Source organism: Salmo salar, chromosome 23 (assembly GCF_965601325.2).
Source record: "Salmo salar chromosome 23, fSalSal1, whole genome shotgun sequence".
NCBI classification, from domain to species: domain Eukaryota; kingdom Metazoa; phylum Chordata; class Actinopteri; order Salmoniformes; family Salmonidae; genus Salmo; species Salmo salar.
The window spans coordinates 41,078,926-41,099,620 of NC_138313.1; the positions used below are offsets into that span (position 1 = coordinate 41,078,926).

General features: G+C 43.2%; 1 protein-coding gene across 2 annotated transcripts in view; it reads right to left on the minus strand.

The window, feature by feature from the left end:
• LOC106584588 (ATP-binding cassette sub-family C member 8) overlaps positions 1-20,695 on the minus strand; it is a 179,251-nt gene that overhangs the window by 109,101 nt on the left and 49,455 nt on the right. For both annotated transcript variants that reach the window (XM_082968119.1, XM_082968118.1), the window contains exons 9-10: positions 13,677-13,811; positions 11,731-11,893 (exon numbers count right to left, since the gene is read on the minus strand). In XM_082968119.1, coding sequence (XP_082824245.1) covers positions 11,731-11,893; positions 13,677-13,811 — 298 coding nt within the window. The remainder of the gene's footprint in view (positions 1-11,730; positions 11,894-13,676; positions 13,812-20,695) is intronic.

Sequence of the window (20,695 nt, forward strand, 5' to 3'; positions counted from 1 at the left end):
ATGGACCTGTAGAGGTAGGTAACGTAACCTACTAGATATGGACCTGTAGAGGTAGGTAACGTAACCTACTAGATATGGACCTGTAGAGGTAGGTAACGTAACCTACTAGATATGGACCTGTAGAGGTAGGTAACTTAATCTACTAGATATGGACCTGTAGAGGTAGGTAATGTAACCTACTAGATATGGACCTGTAGAGGTAGGTAACCTCCTAGATATGGACCTGTAGAGGTAGGTAATGTAACCTACTAGATATGGACCTGTAGAGGTAGGTAACGTAACCTACTAGATATGGATCTGTAGAGGTAGGTAACTTAATCTACTAGATATGGTTCTGTAGAGGTAGGTAACGTAACCTACTAGATATGGATCTGTAGAGGTGTCACGTCCTGGCCAGTATATAAGGTTAATTGTTTTGTAGTTTGGTCAGGGCGTGGCAGGGGGTATTTGTTTTATGTGGTTCGGGGTGTTGTGTTTGTGTAAAGGGTGTTTGATTTAGTATTTCCGGGTTTTGGTTTATGTTTAGTTAATTCTAGGGTTAGTCTAGTGTGTGTGTTTCTATGTTTGGTTGATTGGGGTTGGGACTCTCAGTTGAAGTCAGGTGTTGTCTATCTGCCTTTGATTGAGAGTCCCATATATTAGGGTGTGTTTGTATGTGTTATTTGTGGGTGATTGTTCTGTGTTTTGCCTTGTGCCTTACCAGACTGTTTTTGTTGATCGTTCGTGTTTTGTTATTTTGTACGTTCATTTTGAAGATAATTAAAAATCAAGATGAGCATTCACGTACCTGCTGCGTTTTGGTCCTCATTCACCGACAACAACCGTGACAGAATCACCCACCACCAAAGGACCAAGCAGCAGAGGAAGGAGCAGACGGAGTTCGAGTTGGACTGGCGGGAGAAGTGGACTTGGGAGGAAGTTCTGGACGGGGCCGGACCTTGGCACCAGGCTGGGGATTATCGACGCCCGCAGTGGGAAATTGAGGCAGCCAAGGCAGAGAGGCGGTGGTACGAGGCCAAGTACACGCTGAAGGAGAAGCACGAGAGGCACCCCCAAGAAAATTTTGGGGGGGGGCACACGGGTAGTTTGGCTAGGCGTAAGAAGAGCCGGAAGCCAGCTACTCGTGGTTATATGGAGGAGCGTATGGGGTGGAGAGCGCTATGTTTCGCTGAGGAGCGCACTATCTCACCCATACGCACGCACAGTCCGGTGCGCGTTATTCCAGCCCCTCGCAGGTGCCGTGCTAGAGCGGGCATCCAGCCTGGTAGGAGGATGCCTGCGCAGCGCATCTGGTCGTCGGTACGCCTCCGAGGACCAGGCTACCCAACTCCCGCTCTACGCACGGCTACCATCAGGCCCCTGCACAGCCCAGTCTGCCCTGTACGAGCACCCCGCTCGTACAGGGCTACTAGTTCCATCCAGCCAAGGCGGGTTGTGCAGGAGGTAAGATCTAGACCGGCTGTGCGCCTCCATAGCCCTGGGTTTCCAGCTCCTGTCTCTCGTGCGGACCCGGAAGTGCGTCAACCCAGTCCGACTCGTCCTGTTCCCGCTCCCCGCACTAGCCTGGAGGTGCGTGTACATAATCTGGTAAGCCCAGTACCAGCACCACGCACCAGGCTACAAGTGCGTCAACCCAGCCTCGCCAGTCAACAGTCTTCATCAGAGCTGCCCGCCAGTCAACAGTCATCATCAGAGCTGCCCGCCAGTCAACAGTCATCATCAGATCTGCCCGCCAGTCAACAGTCATCGTCAGATCTGCCCGCCAGTCAACAGTCATCGTCAGAACTGCCGGAGTGGCCAGAATGCGCTGAACTGCCGGAGTGGCCAGACTGCGCTGAACTGCCGGAGTGGCCAGACTGCGCTGAACTGCCGGAGTGGCCAGACTGCCCTGAACTGCCGGAGTGGCCAGACTGCCCTGAACTGCCGGAGTGGCCAGACTGCCCTGAACTGCCGGAGTGGCCAGACTGCCCTGAACTGCCGGAGTGGCCAGACTGCCCTGAACTGCCGGAGTGGCCAGACTGCCCAGACTGTCTCGAATTGCCAGACTGCCCAGACTGTCCCGAATTGCCAGACTGCCCAGACTGTCCCGAATTGCCAGACTGCCCAGACTGTCCCGAATTGCCAGACTGCCCCGACTCTCCCGAATTGCCAGACTGCCCCGACTGCCCCCCGGCGATGCCAGACTGGCCGACTGCCCCTCGGCGATGCCAGACTGGCCCGACTGCCCCTCGGCGATGCCAGAGTGGCCCGACAGCCTGGAACGGCCGGAACCAGAGCCACCTCCAGAAATAGGTGGGTTGGGGAGGGGGGGGTGTCGCACAGTGCCGTCGTTGACGGCAGCCACCCTCCCTTCCCTCCCTTTAGAAAAGGGGACTTTTTGTTGGTGTTGCTTGGGGTTATTTTTTGTTAAGGTGCTTCTGGGGTAGCACCTTTAAGGGGGGGGGTACTGTCACGTCCTGGCCAGTATATAAGGTTAATTGTTTTGTAGTTTGGTCAGGGCGTGGCAGGGGGTATTTGTTTTATGTGGTTCGGGGTGTTGTGTTTGTGTAAAGGGTGTTTGATTTAGTATTTCCGGGTTTTGGTTTATGTTTAGTTAATTCTAGGGTTAGTCTAGTGTGTGTGTTTCTATGTTTGGTTGATTGGGGTTGGGACTCTCAGTTGAAGGCAGGTGTTGTCTATCTGCCTTTGATTGAGAGTCCCATATATTAGGGTGTGTTTGTATGTGTTATTTGTGGGTGATTGTTCTGTGTTTTGCCTTGTGCCTTACCAGACTGTTTTTGTTGATCGTTCGTGTTTTGTTATTTTGTACGTTCATTTTGAAGATAATTAAAAATCAAGATGAGCATTCACGTACCTGCTGCGTTTTGGTCCTCATTCACCGACAACAACCGTGACAAGAGGTAAGTAACGTAACCTACTAGATATGGACCTGTAGAGGTAGGTAACTTAATCTACTAGATATGGACCTGTAGAGGTAAGTAACGTAACCTACTAGATATAGACCTGTAGAGGTAGGTAACTTAATCTACTAGATATGGACCTGTAGAGGTAGGTAACGTAACCTACTAGATATGGACCTGTAGAGGTAGGTAACGTAACCTACTAGATATAGACCTGTAGAGGTAGGTAACTTAATCTACTAGATATGGACCTGTAGAGGTAGGTAACGTAACCTACTAGGTATGGATCTGTAGCGGTAGGTAATGTAACTTTGAAGAGGTAGGTAACTTAATCTACTAGATATGGACCTGTAGAGGTAGGTAACGTAACCTACTAGATATGGACCTGTAGAGGTAGGTAACGTAACCTACTAGATATGGACCTGTAGAGGTAGGTAACGTCCTAGATATGGACCTGTAGAGGTAGGTAACGTAACCTACTAGATATGGACCTGTAGAGGTAGGTAACGTAACCTACTAGATATGGATCTGTAGAGGTAGGTAACTTAATCTACTAGATATGGTTCTGTAGAGGTAGGTAACGTAACCTACTAGATATGGACCTGTAGAGGTAGGTAACATAACCTACTAGATATGGATCTGTAGAGGTAGGTAACGTAACCTACTAGATATGGACGTGTATAGGTCTGTGTATTTTAGGTAAGGTAACCTCCTAGATATGGACCTGTAGAGGTAGGTAACCTACTAGATATGGACCTGTAGAGGTAGGTAACCTACTAGATATGGACCTGTAGAGGTAGGTAACCTCCTAGATATGGACCTGTAGAGGTAGGTAACCTCCTAGATATGGACCTGTAGAGGTAGGTAACATAACCTACTAGATATGGATCTGTAGAGGTAGGTAACGTAACCTACTAGATATGGACGTGTATAGGTCTGTGTATTTTAGGTAAGGTAACCTCCTAGATATGGACCTGTAGAGGTAGGTAACCTACTAGATATGGACCTGTAGAGGTAGGTAACCTACTAGATATGGACCTGTAGAGGTAGGTAACCTACTAGATATGGACCTGTAGAGGTAGGTAACCTCCTAGATATGGACCTGTAGAGGTAGGTAACGTAACCTACTAGATATGGATCTGTAGAGGTAGGTAACGTAACCTACTAGATATGGACCTGTAGAGGTAGGTAACGTAACCTACTAGATATGGACCTGTAGAGGTAGGTAACCTCCTAGATATGGACCTGTAGAGGTAGGTAACGTAACCTACTAGATATGGATCTGTAGAGGTAGGTAACGTAACCTACTAGATATGGACCTGTAGAGGTAGGTAACGTAACCTACTAGATATGGACGTGTATAGGTCTGTGTATTTTAGGTAAGGTAACCTACTAGATATGGACGTGTATAGGTCTGTGTATTTTAGGTAAGGTAACCTCCTAGATATGGACCTGTAGAGGTAGGTAACCTACTAGATATGGACCTGTAGAGGTAGGTAACCTACTAGATATGGACCTGTAGAGGTAGGTAACATAACCTACTAGATATGGACCTGTAGAGGTAGGTAACCTACTAGATATGGACCTGTAGAGGTAGGTAACCTACTAGATATGGACCTGTAGAGGTAGGTAACCTACTAGATATTGACCTGTAGAGGTAGGTAACCTACTAGATATGGACCTGTAGAGGTAGGTAACCTACTAGATATGGACCTGTAGAGGTAGGTAACCTACTAGATATGGACCTGTAGAGGTAGGTAACCTACTAGATATAGATCTGTAGAGGTAGGTAACTTAATCTACTAGATATGGACCTGTAGAGGTAGGTAACGTAACCTACTAGATATGGACCTGTAGAGGTAGGTAACGTAACCTACTAGATATGGACCTGTAGAGGTAGGTAACGTAACCTACTAGATATGGACCTGTAGAGGTAGGTAACGTAACCTACTAGATATGGACCTGTAGAGGTAGGTAACGTAACCTACTAGATATGGATCTGTAGCGGTAGGTAACGTAACCTACTAGGTATGGATCTGTAGCGGTAGGTAATGTAACTTTGAAGAGGTAGGTAACTTAATCTACTAGATATGGACCTGTAGAGGTAGGTAACGTAACCTACTAGATATGGACCTGTAGAGGTAGGTAACGTAACCTACTAGATATGGACCTGTAGAGGTAGGTAACGTAACCTACTAGATATGGACCTGTAGAGGTAGGTAACGTAACCTACTAGATATGGACCTGTAGAGGTAGGTAACTTAATCTACTAGATATGGACCTGTAGAGGTAGGTAATGTAACCTACTAGATATGGACCTGTAGAGGTAGGTAATGTAACCTACTAGATATGGATCTGTAGAGGTAGGTAACTTAATCTACTAGATATGGTTCTGTAGAGGTAGGTAACGTAACCTACTAGATATGGATCTGTAGAGGTAAGTAACGTAACCTACTAGATATGGATCTGTAGAGGTAGGTAACGTAACCTACTAGGTATGGACCTGTAGAGGTAGGTAACATAACTTACTAGATATGGACCTGTAGAGGTAGGTAACCTCCTAGATATGGACCTGTAGAGGTAGGTAACCTACTAGATATGGGCCTGTAGAGGTAGGTAACCTACTAGATATGGACCTGTAGAGGTAGGTAACCTACTTGATATGGACCTGTAGAGGTAGGTAATGTAACCTACTAGATATGGACCTGTAGAGGTAATGTAACCTACTAGATATGGACCTGTAGAGGTAGGTAACGTAACCTACTAGATATGGACCTGTAGAGGTAGGTAACCTACTAGATATGGACCTGTAGAGGTAGGTAACCTCCTAGATATGGTTCTGTAGAGGTAGGTAACGTAACCTACTAGATATGGACCTGTAGAGGTAGGTAACCTACTAGATATGGACCTGTAGAGGTAGGTAACGTAACCTACTAGATATGGACCTGTAGAGGTAGGTAACCTCCTAGATATGGACCTGTAGAGGTAGTTAACATAACCTACTAGATATGGATCTGTAGAGGTAGGTAACGTAACCTACTAGATATGGACGTGTATAGGTCTGTGTATTTTAGGTAACGTAACCTACTAGATATGGACCTGTAGAGGTAGGTAACTTAATCTACTAGATATGGACCTGTAGAGGTAAGTAACGTAACCTACTAGATATAGACCTGTAGAGGTAGGTAACGTAACCTACTAGATATGGATCTGTAGCGGTAGGTAACGTAACCTACTAGGTATGGATCTGTAGCGGTAGGTAATGTAACTTTGAAGAGGTAGGTAACTTAATCTACTAGATATGGACCTGTAGAGGTAGGTAACGTAACCTACTAGATATGGACGTGTATAGGTCTGTGTATTTTAGGTAACGTAACCTACTAGATATGGACCTGTAGAGGTAGGTAACTTAATCTACTAGATATGGACCTGTAGAGGTAAGTAACGTAACCTACTAGATATAGACCTGTAGAGGTAGGTAACTTAATCTACTAGATATGGACCTGTAGAGGTAGGTAACGTAACCTACTAGATATGGACCTGTAGAGGTAGGTAACGTAACCTACTAGATATAGACCTGTAGAGGTAGGTAACTTAATCTACTAGATATGGACCTGTAGAGGTAGGTAACGTAACCTACTAGGTATGGATCTGTAGCGGTAGGTAATGTAACTTTGAAGAGGTAGGTAACTTAATCTACTAGATATGGACCTGTAGAGGTAGGTAACGTAACCTACTAGATATGGACCTGTAGAGGTAGGTAACGTAACCTACTAGATATGGACCTGTAGAGGTAGGTAACGTCCTAGATATGGACCTGTAGAGGTAGGTAACGTAACCTACTAGATATGGACCTGTAGAGGTAGGTAACGTAACCTACTAGATATGGATCTGTAGAGGTAGGTAACTTAATCTACTAGATATGGTTCTGTAGAGGTAGGTAACGTAACCTACTAGATATGGACCTGTAGAGGTAGGTAACATAACCTACTAGATATGGATCTGTAGAGGTAGGTAACGTAACCTACTAGATATGGACGTGTATAGGTCTGTGTATTTTAGGTAAGGTAACCTCCTAGATATGGACCTGTAGAGGTAGGTAACCTACTAGATATGGACCTGTAGAGGTAGGTAACCTACTAGATATGGACCTGTAGAGGTAGGTAACCTCCTAGATATGGACCTGTAGAGGTAGGTAACCTCCTAGATATGGACCTGTAGAGGTAGGTAACATAACCTACTAGATATGGATCTGTAGAGGTAGGTAACGTAACCTACTAGATATGGACGTGTATAGGTCTGTGTATTTTAGGTAAGGTAACCTCCTAGATATGGACCTGTAGAGGTAGGTAACCTACTAGATATGGACCTGTAGAGGTAGGTAACCTACTAGATATGGACCTGTAGAGGTAGGTAACCTACTAGATATGGACCTGTAGAGGTAGGTAACCTCCTAGATATGGACCTGTAGAGGTAGGTAACGTAACCTACTAGATATGGATCTGTAGAGGTAGGTAACGTAACCTACTAGATATGGACCTGTAGAGGTAGGTAACGTAACCTACTAGATATGGACCTGTAGAGGTAGGTAACCTCCTAGATATGGACCTGTAGAGGTAGGTAACGTAACCTACTAGATATGGATCTGTAGAGGTAGGTAACGTAACCTACTAGATATGGACCTGTAGAGGTAGGTAACGTAACCTACTAGATATGGACGTGTATAGGTCTGTGTATTTTAGGTAAGGTAACCTACTAGATATGGACGTGTATAGGTCTGTGTATTTTAGGTAAGGTAACCTCCTAGATATGGACCTGTAGAGGTAGGTAACCTACTAGATATGGACCTGTAGAGGTAGGTAACCTACTAGATATGGACCTGTAGAGGTAGGTAACATAACCTACTAGATATGGACCTGTAGAGGTAGGTAACCTACTAGATATGGACCTGTAGAGGTAGGTAACCTACTAGATATGGACCTGTAGAGGTAGGTAACCTACTAGATATTGACCTGTAGAGGTAGGTAACCTACTAGATATGGACCTGTAGAGGTAGGTAACCTACTAGATATGGACCTGTAGAGGTAGGTAACCTACTAGATATGGACCTGTAGAGGTAGGTAACCTACTAGATATAGATCTGTAGAGGTAGGTAACTTAATCTACTAGATATGGACCTGTAGAGGTAGGTAACGTAACCTACTAGATATGGACCTGTAGAGGTAGGTAACGTAACCTACTAGATATGGACCTGTAGAGGTAGGTAACGTAACCTACTAGATATGGACCTGTAGAGGTAGGTAACGTAACCTACTAGATATGGACCTGTAGAGGTAGGTAACGTAACCTACTAGATATGGATCTGTAGCGGTAGGTAACGTAACCTACTAGGTATGGATCTGTAGCGGTAGGTAATGTAACTTTGAAGAGGTAGGTAACTTAATCTACTAGATATGGACCTGTAGAGGTAGGTAACGTAACCTACTAGATATGGACCTGTAGAGGTAGGTAACGTAACCTACTAGATATGGACCTGTAGAGGTAGGTAACGTAACCTACTAGATATGGACCTGTAGAGGTAGGTAACGTAACCTACTAGATATGGACCTGTAGAGGTAGGTAACTTAATCTACTAGATATGGACCTGTAGAGGTAGGTAATGTAACCTACTAGATATGGACCTGTAGAGGTAGGTAATGTAACCTACTAGATATGGATCTGTAGAGGTAGGTAACTTAATCTACTAGATATGGTTCTGTAGAGGTAGGTAACGTAACCTACTAGATATGGATCTGTAGAGGTAAGTAACGTAACCTACTAGATATGGATCTGTAGAGGTAGGTAACGTAACCTACTAGGTATGGACCTGTAGAGGTAGGTAACATAACTTACTAGATATGGACCTGTAGAGGTAGGTAACCTCCTAGATATGGACCTGTAGAGGTAGGTAACCTACTAGATATGGGCCTGTAGAGGTAGGTAACCTACTAGATATGGACCTGTAGAGGTAGGTAACCTACTTGATATGGACCTGTAGAGGTAGGTAATGTAACCTACTAGATATGGACCTGTAGAGGTAATGTAACCTACTAGATATGGACCTGTAGAGGTAGGTAACGTAACCTACTAGATATGGACCTGTAGAGGTAGGTAACCTACTAGATATGGACCTGTAGAGGTAGGTAACCTCCTAGATATGGTTCTGTAGAGGTAGGTAACGTAACCTACTAGATATGGACCTGTAGAGGTAGGTAACCTACTAGATATGGACCTGTAGAGGTAGGTAACGTAACCTACTAGATATGGACCTGTAGAGGTAGGTAACCTCCTAGATATGGACCTGTAGAGGTAGTTAACATAACCTACTAGATATGGATCTGTAGAGGTAGGTAACGTAACCTACTAGATATGGACGTGTATAGGTCTGTGTATTTTAGGTAACGTAACCTACTAGATATGGACCTGTAGAGGTAGGTAACTTAATCTACTAGATATGGACCTGTAGAGGTAAGTAACGTAACCTACTAGATATAGACCTGTAGAGGTAGGTAACGTAACCTACTAGATATGGATCTGTAGCGGTAGGTAACGTAACCTACTAGGTATGGATCTGTAGCGGTAGGTAATGTAACTTTGAAGAGGTAGGTAACTTAATCTACTAGATATGGACCTGTAGAGGTAGGTAACGTAACCTACTAGATATGGACCTGTAGAGGTAGGTAACGTAACCTACTAGATATGGACCTGTAGAGGTAGGTAACGTAACCTACTAGATATAGACCTGTAGAGGTAGGTAACTTAATCTACTAGATATGGACCTGTAGAGGTAGGTAACGTAACCTACTAGGTATGGATCTGTAGCGGTAGGTAATGTAACTTTGAAGAGGTAGGTAACTTAATCTACTAGATATGGACCTGTAGAGGTAGGTAACGTAACCTACTAGATATGGACCTGTAGAGGTAGGTAACGTAACCTACTAGATATGGACCTGTAGAGGTAGGTTACGTTACCTACTAGATATGGATCTGTAGAGGTAGGTAACTTAATCTACTAGATATGGTTCTGTAGAGGTAGGTAACGTAACCTACTAGATATGGATCTGTAGAGGTAAGTAACGTAACCTACTAGATATGGATCTGTAGAGGTAGGTAACGTAACCTACTAGGTATGGACCTGTAGAGGTAGGTAACATAACCTACTAGATATGGACCTGTAGAGGTAGGTAACCTCCTAGATATGGAGCTGTAGAGGTAGGTAACCTACTAGATATGGACCTGTAGAGGTAGGTAACCTACTAGATATGGACCTGTAGAGGTAGGTAACCTACTAGATATGGACCTGTAGAGGTAGGTAACGTAACCTACTAGATATGGACCTGTAGAGGTAGGTAACGTAACCTACTAGATATGGACCTGTAGAGGTAGGTAACGTAACCTACTAGATATGGACCTGTAGAGGTAGGTAACATAACCTACTAGATATGGACCTGTAGAGGTAGGTAACCTCCTAGATATGGTTCTGTAGAGGTAGGTAACGTAACCTACTAGATATGGACCTGTAGAGGTAGGTAACCTCCTAGATATGGACCTGTAGAGGTAGGTAACGTAACCTACTAGATATGGATCTGTAGAGGTAGGTAACGTAACCTACTAGATATGGACCTGTAGAGGTAGGTAACCTACTAGATATGGACCTGTAGAGGTAGGTAACCTACTAGATATGGACCTGTAGAGGTAGGTAACATAACCTACTAGATATGGACCTGTAGAGGTAGGTAACCTCCTAGATATGGTTCTGTAGAGGTAGGTAACGTAACCTACTAGATATGGACCTGTAGAGGTAGGTAACCTCCTAGATATGGACCTGTAGAGGTAGGTAACGTAACCTACTAGATATGGATCTGTAGAGGTAGGTAACGTAACCTACTAGATATGGACCTGTAGAGTTAGGTAACCTACTAGATATGGACCTGTAGAGGTAGGTAACCTACTAGATATGGACCTGTAGAGGTAGGTAACATAACCTACTAGATATGGATCTGTAGAGGTAGGTAACCTACTAGATATGGACCTGTAGAGGTAGGTAACCTACTAGATATGGACCTGTAGAGGTAGGTAACCTACTAGATATGGACCTGTAGAGGTAGGTAACCTACTAGATATTGACCTGTAGAGGTAGGTAACCTACTAGATATGGACCTGTAGCGGTAGGTAACCTACTAGATATTGACCTGTAGAGGTAGGTAACCTCCTAGATATGGTTCTGTAGAGGTAGGTAACGTAACCTACTAGATATGGACCTGTAGAGGTAGGTAACGTAACCTACTAGATATGGTTCTGTAGAGGTAGGTAACGTAACCTACTAGATATGGTTCTGTAGAGGTAGGTAACGTAACCTACTAGATATGGACCTGTAGAGGTAGGTAACCTCCTAGATATGGACCTGTAGAGGTAGGTAACGTAACCTACTAGATATGGATCTGTAGAGGTAGGTAACGTAACCTACTAGATATGGACCTGTAGAGGTAGGTAACGTAACCTACTAGATATGGACCTGTAGAGGTAGGTAACCTCCTAGATATGGATATGTAGAGGTAGGTAACTTAATCTACTAGATATGGACCTGTAGAGGTAGGCAACATAACCTACTAGATATGGATCTGTAGAGGTAGGTAACGTAACCTACTAGATATGGACGTGTATAGGTCTGTGTATTTTAGGTAAGGTAACCTACTAGATATGGACGTGTATAGGTCTGTGTATTTTAGGTAAGGTAAGCTACTAGATATGGACGTGTAGAGGTCTGTGTATTTTAGGTAAGGTAACCTACTAGATATGGACGTGTAGAGGGCGAAGGCCCGCAGACTGGTGAGCTCCTTTCCCCTGGTCTCCTCCACACTGTGACAGAAGATGTGTTCCCAGGCGTACAGCTTCAGCAGCTTGATTCCCCGCAGCAGCTCATTGGTCTTCTTCAACCGCTCACTGGAGTACTCCTATAGGATGATACACACAAACATCTGAATGACTGGAGTACTCCTTCAACAGAATACACACAAACATGAACTACTCCTATACCATAGTACGCACAATCATGAACTACTCCTCTACCATAATATACTCCTCTCAGGTTCCTGGACCTGTGTATGGTTCTGAATGATTTGTAATTGAATGAGGATTACTTTTAGGTTTTGTTTTGTATTAGTTTTTTCTGACATTTGAGGAAGATTCAGGTTTTTGTTTTTCCCTGTTCCTTTTTGGATGACCACTTAGGGTTCAAGTTGAGGAGGATGACCGCTGAGGGTTCAAGTTGAGGAGGATGACCATTCAGGGTTCAAGTTGAGGAGGATGACCACTTAGGGTTCAAGTTGAGGAGGATGACCACTCAGGGTTCAAGTTGTGGAGGATGACCACTTAGGGTTCAAGTTGAGGAGGATGACCGCTCAGGGTTCAAGTTGAGGAGGATGACCACTCAGGGTTCAAGTTGAGGAGGATGACCACTTAGGGTTCAAGTTGAGGAGGATGACCGCTCAGGGTTCAAGTTAAGGAGGATGACCATTCAGGGTTCAAGTTGAAGAGGATGACCACTCAGGGATCAAGTTGAGGAGGATGACCATTCAGGGTTCAAGTTGGAGAGGATGACCACTCAGGGTTCAAGTTGAGGAGGATGACCATTCAGGGTTCAAGTTGGAGAGGATGACCACTCAGGGTTCAAGTTGAGGAGGATGACCACTCAGGGTTCAAGTTGAGGAGGATGAGTGCAGGAGCAGATTTCAGGAGAAGGATAAGACCCTCTTTCTGACTGATGGCTGACACAGGGGCATGTACCTGATAGGCCTATCTGGCTTATATGATTATGATGGTCATAATGCTTCTTGACAGTGTCATAAAGTGTATTTTCTACAAGTTATTTCAAATATGATGAAAAAAAACATGACTGTAAAGAATTCATAACAACAACAACAAAGATTTAAGAAACAAACTTTCAAACGCATTTGAATAATTGTGGGTTTTGACACTCTTTTGTAGGTGTCATAACCAGCCATAAAATAACGCAATATATGCCACAACAGGTGTGGATATATGGGTCATCATGACAGTGTTAGGACCATATTATGACAAGTTATTTCAGCTGTTGTGACATATGACATGGTTAAGACAAGTTATGTCTGCTGTTATTACATATTATGACATGATTATGAACATTTCATAACGTGTTACAACAGAGTGTCAAGTAAAGTGTTACCATTATTATAGTAGCATGGCATTATGGGAATGATTAGTGGGATATTGGAGAGAGGCAAACAAAGCTCAAAGACATATTTTGTGATTAATGATTATGGTTGAAAAATAATAATTGTTCATAACAATCGACTTTAAAAAATGATCAGTTAGAAACCAAAGGTTATCCATGAGTTTTAGCTGAAGATGTGTGTGTGTGTGTGCATGCTGTCAAAGGATCACATAACATAATTCAGCGGTATGACATCTATTCCAATCTCTTCCACAAGGAAGATATGGAACAGTCTACACACACAGGTTGTTATACGGTTGGTCTCCTTGGAACAGTGCTATGTCACAGTCCACACAGAACACTGTTTATCAAACCGCTAACTGCTTAATGACGGGTGCTACTGTAGCACAGTTGGTAGAGCATGGTCTTTCCAACACCAGGACAGTGGGTTTGATTCCTGGGACCACCTTTAGGTAAAACGTATGCATGCCTAGCTGTAAATCACTTTGGATAAAAAAAAGTCTGCTAAATGGCATATTACTTACCAGAGTGCTCTTCTGTGCTTCGGACAGCTTGGTGGCCACAAAGTACTGGACAGGGGCCAGGACAGCGATGACTGTGGCCCCGATCAAGGCACTGATCCCCAGGAAGTAGTAGAGTAGAATCACCCCCACAATGATCTGGATAATACAATACACAAACTAGTTCATTGTATGCCTGATTGAACATTTAGTTAAATGGAACATGACTCTCTCTCTCTCTCTCTCTCACACACACACACACACACACACACACACACACACACACACACACACACACACACACACACAATATGCCATTAACCAGAGAGTGGTAGTAGATGAGACTACTGTGTTGAATAATGACAGAGTGGTAGTAGATGAGATTACTGTGTTGAATAATGACAGAGTGGTAGTAGATGAGACTACTGTGTTGAATAATGACAGAGTGGTAGGATATGAGATTACTGTGTTGAATAATGACAGAGTGGTAGTAGATGAGACTACTGTGTTGAATAATGACAGAGTGGTAGGATATGAGATTACTGTGTTGAATAATGACAGAGTGGTAGTAGATGAGATTACTGTGTTGAATAATGACAGAGTGGTAGTAGATGAGATTACTGTGTTGAATAATGACAGAGTGGTAGTAGATGAGATTACTGTGTTGAATAATGACAGAGTGGTAGTAGATGAGATTACTGTGTTGAATAATGACAGAGTGGTAGTAGATGAGATTACTGTGTTGAATAATGACAGAGTGGTAGGAGATGAGACTACTGTGTTGAATAATGACAGAGTGGTAGGAGATGAGATTACTAACTTCCACGATGAATACAAGGCCCTCCCCTGCCCTCCTTTTGGCAAATCTGACCACGGCTCCATTTTGCTCCTCCCTTCCTATAGGCAGAAACTCAAACAGGATGTAGCCGTGTTAAGAACTATTCAACGCTGGTCTGACCAATCGGAATTGACGCTTGAAGATTGTTTTGATCACGCGGACTGGGACATGTTCCGGGTAGCCTCACATAATAATATCGACGTATACACTGATTTGGTGAGTGAGTTTATAAGGAAGTGCATAGGAGATGTTATACCCACTGTGACAATTAAAACCTACCCTAACCATAAACCGTGGATAGATCGCAGCATTCGCGCAAAACTGAAAGTGCAAACTACCACATTTAACCATAGAAAGGTGACTGGGAATATGGCCGAATACAAACAGTGTAGTTATTCCCTCTGCAAGGCAATCAAACAAGCGAAATGTCAGTATAGAGACAAAGTGGAGCCGCATTTCAACGGCTCAGACACGAGACGTAGTAGCAGGGTCTACAGACAATCACAAACTACAAAAAGAAAACCAGCCACGTCACGGACACCGAAGTCTTGCTTCCAGACAAACTAAACACTTTCTTTGCCCGCTTTGAGGATAATACAGTGCCACCGACGTGGCCCACCACTCAAGCCACCTTCAGTCACGCGCATCAGCGCTCATTCGACTCACATGGACTCAATTTCTTGTGTAATTTCCTTCCCTCTCCTTCTCCGTGGCCGACGTGAGTAAGTCATTTAAACCTGTTAACCCTCGCACGGCTGCCAGTCCAGATGGCATCCCTAGCCGCGTCCTCAGAGCATGCGCAGACCAGCTGGCTGGTGTGTTTACGGACATATTCAATCTCTCCCTATCCCAGTCTGCTGTTCCCACCTGCTTCAAGATGGCCACCATTGTTTCTGTACCCAAGAAGGCAAAGGTAACTGAACTAAATGATCATCGCCCTGTAGGAAATGAGATTACTGTGTTGAATAATGACAGAGGTAGGAGATGAGATTACTGTGTTGAATAATGACAGAGAGGTAGGAAATGAGATTATTGTGTTGAATAATGACAGAGAGGTAGGAGATGAGATTACTGTGTTGAATAATGAAAGAGGGGATGGAGATGAGATTACTGTGTTGAATAATGACAGAGGGGTAGGAGATGAGATTACTGTGTTGAATAATGACAGAGGGGTAGGAGATGAGATTACTGTGTTGAATAATGACAGAGAGGTAGTAGATATGAATGAATGAGGAGGAAACTGTCTGGTATAGAATTATCTGAATCTAGATTTAGTGAGAGAAGTACAGTGCATTTGGAAAGTATTCAGACCCCTTGACTTTTTCCACATTTTGTTATGCTACAGCCTTTTTCTAAAATGGATTAAATAAATAAAAATCCTCATCAATCTACACACAATACCCTTTAATGACAAAGTGAAAACAGGTTTTTGGAAAAAAATCGAAATTGAGCTCAGGTGCATCCTGTTTCCATTGATCATCTTTGAGATGTTTCTACAACTTCATTGGAGTCCACCTGTGGTAAATTCAATTGATTGGACATGATTTGGAAGGGCACACACATGTCTATATAAGGTCCCAAAGTTGACAGTGCATGTCAGAGCAAAAATGAATGACAAGCGTCACGTCTGGACAAAATCTGGCACCATCCCTATGGTGTCACATCTGCTCCCGCTTTTCCTCCCTCTGGCGCTCGAAGGCGCCAGACTCCCCAACATTACGCACTCAAGCCACCTTCAGTCACGCGCATCAGCGCTCATTCGACTCACATGGACTCAATTTCTTGTGTAATTTCCTTCCCTATATCTGTCTGTTTTCTAGCTCTGTTCCCTGCTTCGGGATTGTTTGTCATATGTCCTTATTTACCCGTGTGCTGACGCTGTTCGTGTCGTGTTATATGTCTGTTCCTGAATAAATGTTTGACTCCCTGTACCTGCTTCTCATCTCCGGCGTCAGGTCCTTGCATATGGTGAAGCATGATGGTGGCAGCACCATGCTGTGGGGATGTTTTTCAGCGGCAGGGACTGGGAGACTAGTCGGAATCAATGGAAAGATGAACGGAGCAAAGTACAGAGAGATCCTTGATGAAAACCTGCTCCAGAGCACTCAGGACCTCAGACTGGGGCGAAGGTTCACCTTCCAACAGTACAACAACCCTAAGCACACAGCCAAGACAACACAGGAGTGGCTTCGGGACAAGTCTCTGAATGTCCTTGAGTGGCCCAGCCAGAGCCCGGATTGGAACCCAATCAAACACACCAAGACAGTCGTGAAGAGGGCACGACAATGCCCATTCCCCATCAGGAGACTGAAAATATTTGGCCTGGGTCCTCAGATCCATGCCAGTTCTACAGCTGCACCATCGAGAGCATCCTGACTGGTTGCATCACCGCCTGGTATGGCAACTGCTTGGCCTCCGACCGCAAGGCACTACAGAGGGAAGTGCGAAAGGCCCAGTACATCACTGGGGTCAAGCTTCCTGCCATCCAGGACCTCTATACCAGGAGGTGTCAGAGGAAGGCCCTAAAATTGCCAAAGTCTCAAGCCACCCTAGTCATAGACTGTTCTCTCTCCTACCGCACAGCAAGCTGTACCGGAGTGCCAAGTCTAGGTCCAAAGGGCTTCTTAACAGCTTCTACCCCCAAGCCATAAGACTCCTGAACAGCTAACCAAATGGCTACCCGGACTATTTGTATTGTCCCCCACCCCCATTTATACACTGTTGCTATTCTCAGTTTATTATCCATGCATAATCACTTAATCTCTAAAGTGACTATGCATGTACATATTACCTCAATTACCTCGACTAACCTGTGCCCCCGCACATTGACTCTGTTCCAGTACCCCTTGTATATAGCCCCGCTACTGTTATTTTATTGTTGTTTTCTTCTTTATTTAAATGTTTTATTTTATTTTAATTTTTTCTTCAGGTGTGCTAAGCTTGTTGCGTCATACCCAAAAAGATTCGATGCTGTAATCGTTGCCAAAGGTGCTTCAACAATGTACTGAGTAAAGGGTCTGAATACTTATGTACATTTGAAATTGAAGTTGTATTTATTTTTTATACATTTGCAAAAATGTCTGAGCCTGTTTTTGTTTTGTCATTATGGGGTATTGTGTGTAGATTGATGAGGAAGAAAAACTATTTAATACATTTTAGAATAAGGCTGTAATGTAACAAATTGTGGAAAAAGTCAAGGGGTCTGAATACTTTCAGAATGCTCTGTAATCACAAGACAGACCCTGCACATTCACACACACACCTGCACAATCATTCAGGAGAGAGTGTGAGGTTTTTAAAATCAATGCTTCGTCCTTCACAAAAACATGGCGAATCATGAGACCTTTCCAGCCTGTATGCCTGTATTAATTGCATTCTTCACCACAGAAACTGCATTGAACATGATGGATTAGTCATGTTGGGTTCATTCACCTGGCCTTGGCTCCTGTCCCGTCTTGGCATCTGTATGGTAATGCTAATAAATTATGATTTAACTGTGATATAACATTGATATAACGACATCTTGATGGATGATTCATGTGTTGTGTTCCTCCACCTGGCCTTGGCTCCTGTCCTGTATGTCCTGGCATCCTCACGGTGACAGCCTGATTCACACATCCCCAGGATTCACAGTGAGGGGGAGGGGTACAGCACTAAGTGATGGAGATGGATGTGACTTCATACTAGCTACACCCTTTCTCCTTCATACAGAGCAACATTCGCCTAGGCCACACTGTAAAATATTTCCTGTAAAATGTACAGTAACTTACTGGCAGCAATTGTCCAGTAAGTTACTGTAATTTATTTTACAGTACAGCTACTATAATCCATTTTAAGGTAATCCATTTCACGGTAACCCATTTTTTTACAGTATATTACTGGATTTACCCATGTGGCGACATATTACCCAGTGTTCTTTGCACATTTTCATATTTACAATAACATTTTGGTCATTTAGTGGGTGCTCTTGTCCCTAGCAATTTAAAGTTTGTGCATACAGTATTATTAGCCATTAATGAAAATGTTGTAGTTAAGGACACATTGGTCTTCAAATTAATTTGAACTACAATAAGATTGCTTATGATATATCTCTGATTATGTCTGGATTGTGCCAATACAATACTGAGATGTTGACAGTAACTTGTTGCCAGAGCAATGAAACACAATACAATACACACCATTAAACAGTATTTCTACAGTATTTTACTATAATTCCAAGAGATTATAGCAAACAGGTTGGCTGTATGAATTTGCATATTACAGAATATTAATGAATACTAGGTGTTTTATATCACTTGTATTTCTAGAGGCCTAAACAAAGGTTTCCAAACTGGCCATGATTACAGGGAAGAACAGAGAAAATGGACATGAGCATGCCGGGAGATGAGTTTGGATTGGTCTGCCATGTAGCATGCTTCTGTCTATAACGTGAGCTGCTCAGAATGTGTTGACAGTCCTTTCTACCTCTACGTTTTTGAAAGATACAACGTTAACCATCGCGAACTACAAAAGTTTAGCACATTTCTCAACAACATTGATGCCCTGAATTTAGCAAGTGCTATCGACAGATAAATTGTGAAAAGTGATGGGCTACTTTCTGCACATGCCACGGTCAGTGTGAACCAGAATGACTTGACACAACGCTGGCCAAACAAGATAGTACAAACAAAACAGAGTTAAATTGTTCCAGTCTGCCGTGAAGCGTTTATCCATGTATACGGGTAAGAGTCTAGCTACATTTTCTGACATTATACGTTTCTAATTTAGTCTGAAAGTCGTTTTTTTTTATAAAATCATACTGTTAGTTAGCTAGCAAACGTTAGCTTGCTGGTTCACTAGCTAACATTGCGTGTATGATCTGTGTGGTAATATTACTCAAATCAGAACTCCATTTGCATTACTAGTTATAGCCTAATGTTAGCTACATGTAGCTAATATTGAACCTAGTTGTTAGCTTTAGCCACCTGCAGATTCATACTACAGCTATGACAATGTTTGTATTGGTAGTAGTATGAGTTGGGATTACTCCGGTTCATTGTTTACCTAGCTAGCTACATGTATAAACAAAAGACTCCTCTTCGGGCAGATTATTACATGACCTATCAAATTAGCCAGATGTGTCTGAGGGTGATTACGGCCATCTGTTGTATTTCATGAACATGTGTACATGTCCAGACAATAGTGACGAATCCAATTAGCTAGATGTTGCATAGGGTAAGCGTCATCTAATAATGATAAAATATTTATAAAATATTTTTATCTAGACACTCTGTGTTTGATAGTAACCACTTCACTGTACTGTTTTGTCACGCCCTGACCTGAGAGAGTCTTTTTTTATGTCTCTATTTAGGTTTGGTCAGGGTTTGATTTGAGTGTCCTTTTTTCTATGCTTTGTATTTCTTTGTTTTGGCCTGGTATGGCTCTCAATCAGGGACAGCTGTACATCGTTGTCGCTGATTGGGAGTCATACTTAGGCAGCCTGTTTTCCTTTGGGGTAGGTGGGTAGATATTTTCTGTTTAGTCATTTGTTACCTGACGGAACTGTTTGGCTGTTGTCTTTTGTTTAGTTGTAAAGTGTTCTCATTTTCCATTAAATTTCATGATGAGCACGAACCACGCTGTGCCTTGGTCTACTCCATTCAACAGCCGTTACATGTTTACACTTTCTGTATCCTGTGCATGTGACAAATCAACTTAGATTTGATTTGATATAGCTTGTTTTTACCACATGGCCTTCACTTAAAGAGAAGGGAGGGGGTTAAGGCTTAAGAGGGTGTGAACAATGCTGAATGGTTGTAGACAAAGAAGAGCTCTCCAATAGGTGTACTAAAACATTCAAGGGCCATTTTTTAAAAAGTGAGGTTACAAGTTTATCAACCTTCAAAGCAGATTTACTTTCCCATTGTTCCTCAACTGCAGTGTATAATATAACTGTCTAGCTCTGAGTCTCTACTTTTATCCAATTTAAAAAACACCACTTAAAATTGTACTACATAACACCAAATCGAGGCAGTCGGTAACAAATAGTTCACCAGTAAAAGGTTTAAGACCTGCTACCACCCTGATCTGTTTCATATATACATACAATGAATTGTCAGGGAACTACTGCCACATCACTTACATTGGTACAGGACTCTCACTAACAGGTGCAACAAATATATCCTCTTACAAGACACGCCTTAAAATATGTTAATTAGTCAGCGAT